The sequence below is a fragment of the Orycteropus afer genome, unplaced genomic scaffold, assembly GCF_000298275.1.
Source record: "Orycteropus afer afer isolate SDZICR_OR568_19922 unplaced genomic scaffold, OryAfe1.0 scaffold00370, whole genome shotgun sequence".
In the NCBI taxonomy this organism is placed as follows: domain Eukaryota; kingdom Metazoa; phylum Chordata; class Mammalia; order Tubulidentata; family Orycteropodidae; genus Orycteropus; species Orycteropus afer.
In genome coordinates this window covers 3,256,317-3,262,459 of record NW_006921957.1, presented here as the reverse complement: position 1 = coordinate 3,262,459, position 6,143 = coordinate 3,256,317, and the positions used below count along the sequence as shown (strand labels likewise).

General features: G+C 36.6%; 1 protein-coding gene across 1 annotated transcript in view; it reads left to right on the top strand.

Moving 5' to 3' along the window:
- Positions 1-3,676: 3,676 nt before the first annotated feature.
- Positions 3,677-6,143, top strand: part of ZSWIM5 (zinc finger SWIM-type containing 5) — a gene marked incomplete at its 5' end in the record, with an annotated part of 98,764 nt that continues 96,297 nt past the window's right edge. Inside the window, one exon of the mRNA XM_007953110.2 lies at positions 3,677-4,073. Coding sequence (XP_007951301.2) covers positions 3,677-4,073 — 397 coding nt within the window. The remainder of the gene's footprint in view (positions 4,074-6,143) is intronic.

Sequence of the window (6,143 nt, the reverse complement as noted above, 5' to 3'; positions counted from 1 at the left end):
GAACCAACTTCTTTCTAGTCTTGTTGATTTTTTTTCTATTGTCTATTTTCTGTTTCATTTATTTCTGCTTGAATCTTTATTATTTCTTTTCTTCTGGTGACTATAGGCTTTTGCTGCTCTTTTTCTAATTGTTGGAGATATTGGGTTAAGGTTTTGACTTTGGCTCTTTATTCTTTTTTTGATGTGTTCATTTATTACTATAAATTGGCCTCTGATCACTGATTTGCTATGTCCCAAAGATTTTGGTATGTTGTGTTTTCATTCTCATTTGACTCAAGGAATTTTTTTATTTCTTCTATTACCCAGTCGTTTTCCAGGAGGGTATTATTCAGTTTTCATGTGTTTGCTCTTTTTCTGTTCATCTTCCTAATGTTGATTTCTAATTTTACAGCATTGTGTTCTGAGAAGATGTTTTGCAGTGTTTCAGGGTTTTTAAATATATTGAGGCTTCCTTTGTGCCCTAACATATGGTCTATCCTGGAGAATGTTCCATGTGCGCTGGAAAAGAATGTATATTGTGCTGTTGTTGGGTGAAGTGCTCTGTAGATGTCTAAAAGGTCAAGTTGGTGGATTGTATTGTTTAGTTCTTCTGCATCTTTGTTGAGTTTCTTTCCAGTTGTTCTATCTGTGATTGAAAGTCGTGCATTAAATTCTCCTACTATGACTATGGAGTCATCTGTTTGTCTTTTCATTTCTGTTAGAGCCTGGTTTGTGTATTTTGGGGCTCTTTCATTGGATACATATGTATTTATTACTGCTATGTCCTCTTGTTCAATTGATCCTTTAAGCATTATATAATGTCCTTCCTTGTCTCTTATGGTGGTTTGTGGCTTAAAGTCAAATTTTATCAGAAATTAATATTGCCACTCCTGTTCTTTTATGGTTGCCATTTTTTCCAACCTTTGATTTTTAGTCTATTTTTGTCTTTGTCTCTAAGGTGTGTCTCTTGTAGATAGAATATTGATGGGTTGTGTTTTCTTATCCAGTCTGCAGCTCTCCATCTCTTCAGTGGTGCATTTAGTCCATTGAAATTCAGTGTAATTATAGACAAGTGTGAATTTGTTGCTGTCATTTTGATATGTGTTTTTTCATGGTGTTACTTAATTTCTTTGTTCCATATAGTTTTCTGTGCTGAGCTAGTTTTGTTTTGGAATCGTGTTATCACTTCCTTTATTGCTGTTGTTTCAGTATTTGCTAAATATTTGTGCTGGTCCTCTTTTTTATTTCAATGTGAAAGTTTATCATTTTTCTTTGAGGTTACCCTGTGATTTGTAGTTTTCTTCCTAAGTTTAGAACTGTCCATTCTACCTTGCAGTTGTCTTGACTTTTCTAGCATTTAGAAGTTCTATAACTATATAGTTTTTTCCCTCTTTTTAGTTTGTAGTTGTCCTCATTTATCAATTGATGTCTCTGGTTCCCTGTTTACAATCTTGTAGGCTTATTTACCTTGGATACTTCCATAACTGGGTTGGTTATGTCATCATGTGTGTTAATAGTCACTTGTTGTTGTCAGTTTTTGTTGCTTCTCTATCCAAAAGACTCACTTTAGCATGTCTTGTAAGGTTGGTCTGGCTTTAACAAATTCCCTTAATTTCTGCTTATCTGGAAATGTCCTAATTTCATCATATTTGAGGGACAGTTTTACTGGGTATATCATTCTTGGTTGGAATTTTTTTTCTTTCAGGGTTTTATATATACTATCCCATTATCTTCTCACTTACATAGTTTCTGCTGAGATATCATCCGAGCTTGGTGTTATTGGTTGCCCCTTGTGTATAACTTTTCATTTTTCCCATTCTGCTTTTTGGATTCTTTCATTGTCTTTGATTTTGGTGAGTTTGATGATGATATGTCTTGGTGATTTTCTTTTGGGGTCTATCCTGTTTGAGTTTGTTGGACTTCCTGAATGGATATATTCTCATCTTTCATCATACCAGGGAAATTCTCTTCCAACAAATCTTTGACAATTTTCAATGGTTTTCTTTTGTTGAATGTGTTTGAATAATTAGATACATATTCTTGTCAAAGGAGAAGAATCATATTTACTTATTTGTTACAGTCCAATAATACAATTTATTGTTACCTACCTAGGTCCCTTTTTATGTGTGATTTGGGTGAAAGTTTACAGAGCAAATTTGTTTTCCGTTCAACAGTTCATACACATCTTGTTTCATGACATTGATTGCAGTCTCCATAATGTAACAGCTCTCTTCCTACTTCCTCCATATGGTTACTTTTTTCCTGTGTCCTTCTTTCTGATGCAGTCCTGCTCTCTGAGATATCTCCCTGTGCAAATACTGCCCTTTTGATCTCCCATGGTTGATTGTCCTAAAGAATATACCTATCTGGTATAACTGTTCACCTTGTCTATTGTTTGGCTAGAAGCTACGGGAGTGAGTTCAATTCCAGTCCTGAAGGGTGACTAGGAGCCATAGTCTCAGGGGTTTTACCAGTCTCTCTAAGACCAGTAAGCCTGGTCTTTTTTATGATTTTGAGTTTTGTTGCACATTTTTCTCCCACTCTGTCCAAGATCCAAAGGAAGAATCATATTTAAAGTAAAGAATAAACAATGAACTATTGGAGAATGAAATTTTTTGTTGATTTGATTTTTTCCAATTTAGTTATAACTTTAAAATGGCTTCTCTCTGCATTTCAAAATTATTGGTGTTGTGTGCCTAGTAAGTAGAGGTGTAACACTACATAGTCTCATTAAACTAACCCTTACCTTCCATTTTATATAAAGTTTCTTGCCTTTTAGGTATTCAGTGACCCAAGCCATAGTCTTTGCAATTGTCTTATATGCATGTGAAAGCTCGACAATAAAAAAAAGAAGACAGAAGAATTGATGCGTTTGAATTGTGGTCTTGACAAAGATTATTGAAATGCTATGGATTGCCAAAAGAATGAACAAATCAGTCCTAGAAGAAATACAACCAGAATGCTCCTTAGAAGCAAAGATGGCAAGACTTTAATCACTTACTTTGAACACTTCATCAAGAAAGACCAGTGACTAGAAAAGGATATCATGTTTGATAAAGTGGAGCGTCAGTGAAAATGAGGGAATCAATGAGATGGATTAACACAATAGCCGTAACAATAGATTCAAACATACCAAAGACTATCAGGATGGCACAGGACTGGGCAATGTTTCTTTCTGTTATACATAAGGGCACCATGAGTCAGAGCCACCTTGGCAGTGACTAACAACAACAACAACATAGTCACCATTTGGGAATTTTCTGTTCTGAGTAAGAACTGTCCTTGATCTTCCTTGTCTCTCTCCTGCCCTTCCTCATTTAGTTTCTCTTCCACTTACTTTACATTGTACTGATGTTATTTGTGGATTTGCCTTTGGCCACTACCCAGAACTGAAAATCTATTACATAAGTTTCTTATTTGAAGCCATAAACCTTTCTGAGACCATGATGTTAAACGTGAACTATCCCCCCAAAAAAATGTACATATCTACAAACAGTTTTGCGTATAAGCTCAGGGAGTTTGTGGACTCCAGGTTAAAGACCTTAGTTCTAGATTGTTTCTTGAAATCAAGTCCTAAGTTTCATTGGCCTTTGTGTCTGTGGCACAGCCTACCATATATATTGGAGATTCTCAGTAAATCATTTCTGAATTGAGGAATTGAAATGCAAAATGAGAAAATTAAATTCTCTTACTATAGAATCTCTCTAAACACACTTTTTTAAATTTTGTTTCCTTAGGCTTCCACCTGAGTGGCACAGTAACGGAGCCGGCCACTGCTTCTGAACCAGCAATGACTTACAAAGTTGCAATCAGTTTTGATCGATGCAAAATCACTTCAGTGACATGTGGCTGTGGGAACAAGGACATATTCTACTGTGCTCATGTGGTGGCACTCTCACTCCACAGGATCCGTAAACCAGACCAAGTCAAATTGCGTCTTCCTATCTCAGAAACTCTTTTTCAGATGAATAGGGATCAGCTACAAAAGTTTATTCAATATTTAATCACAGCACACCACACTGAAGTTCTTCCTACTGCACAGAAACTGGCAGATGAGATTCTATCCTCCAACTCAGAAATCAACCAAGTGCATGGTAATTTTTCAACATTTTAGTGCAAAAAATCTGCTTTTTTGCTATGTTTATATTGCATATTTAGAAATTGGGGTGTTTTTGTAATTATATTCACTTACAGTTACTCAATTTCTTCTATTCATACAAGTATGTATTTAACTGGTAAGTTCTTGAAGTAATCTAAGAATCTACCTTATGAAAGTTATATATTATTAGTTTATGGACTTTATTCCATAATCCCTGTCCCCAGGAGTCCAAAATATTTAAGAGTAAAAGAAAGCACAAAATAACTTGTACCATTCAGTGAAATGAAATGGATATGAGAATTCTTTAGACATTTTAGAATCCTACATGCCTTCAGGGTTATTCTGAAGAGCATCTGTTAGCATTGTACTTATTATGAGCTATATATGATGGAGGTGCATGGATGGAAAAAGAGATCATACGCACTTACTCATTCACAAGTGTTTTTTGAGAACCTACTATGTGCAAAGAACTATGCTGGTTGTTGAGGGGATAAAACAGACATGTTCCTGCTTCTGAGTAGTATATAATCAGGTAGAAAAGACAAGTCTGAAATAAATGTTTCCTTTTATAGTTAAGCCAGATTATAGAGACTTAATCATAGAAAACCATTGAAGGATTTTAAAAAGAGGAATTAAATGAGTCAGTTTTAAAATTTTGTTTGTTATGGCCTACTATGTACCAGGCATCATGTGAAGGACTTTATATATGTTAATTCATTTAGTCATCAAACTTACCCTGTAAAGTAGGTGTTACAATTATTTCCATTTTATCAATAAGGGAATTATTTATAACCCAGGCTCATCTGATGTCAGAAATCTTGCTTTTTATGTTTCTCTATATTATCTCTCTATTAAGATAAATTTTATTTTAGGAGAATAACTTTTGCTACATCTATATTTTAAGAAGAACTTTGGTGAAAGATGCAGTGAGACCACTTGAGTGGCCTGTATGTTACAATAGTCCCATGTGTCAAAGGCCTTCTTTTTCCTAGTTATCCAACAAAGCCAATCAAGACCTGCAAACAACATCTCCACTTCTCAGAAACAATATTCACAGACAGGCTTCCAAAAGCTCTTGCTAACCAGTATAAATAATCTTCTATTGTTTTATACTCATAGTTGTAGTTTACATGGTAACTAGACTCTTAATATTTGGGTAATATGGTCAAAGAATAGCTCTCTTTATCTCTTCTTAGCCTAAATGGGGAGGTTGTTCTACTTCTCTGGCTTGTTTAAGTAAAGCTCTTGGGGACCTGAGTTCTGTCCCATTCCCCAAGTCTATAGTACCACCAGGAAAAAGTATACTCCAAAAACTGGGCTATGACCTATTTCCTCATTCCCTTTCATAAAATTTCCTACCTCTTTCCCTTTCATAGAATTGTTGCCCATTTCAAGGAGCCCTAGTGGTACAGTGGTTAAAGTGTTTGGCTGCTAACCAAAAGGTCAGTGGTTCAAAACCACCAGCTGCTCTGCAGCAGAAAGATGTGACAGTCTGCTTCCATAAAGTTTTATAGACTTGGAAACTCTGTGAGGCAGTTCTACTCTGTCCCACAGGGTCACTACGAGTCAGAATCAACTCAATGGCAGTGGGTTTGATTGCCTATTTTCAAGCTGTCTTGCCTTTCCTTGGACTGACCACCCTGATACAGGACCTGCATTGTACCTGTCATTTTCACCAACACTATCACTGAAGCTACCTACTTAATCTTTATGCCACTACCGTGCTGAAGCAACCTTCATCCCTTGTTATACCTTCCATCACAGTATCTTGTTACTTGTCTGATATCAGCCCCAGGGTTACAGGTGAGTAGAGACAACTCAGGGACGCCCAAAGTAGCAGGCCAGAAGAGCAGGAGAAAGGGGATAAAAGCCAGGAACCCGGACAGAGGATCAGTCAGCCCCAGGGACAACTCAGGGACGCCCAAAGCAGCAGGCCAGAAGAGCAGGAGAAAGGGGATTAAAAGCCAGGAAGCCAGACAGAGGTACAGTCAGCCACAGGGATCCAGGTTGGTGTGATACGAGAGGTCTACAACAGCAAGACAAACTTGTCTGTCGGTTTGTCCTA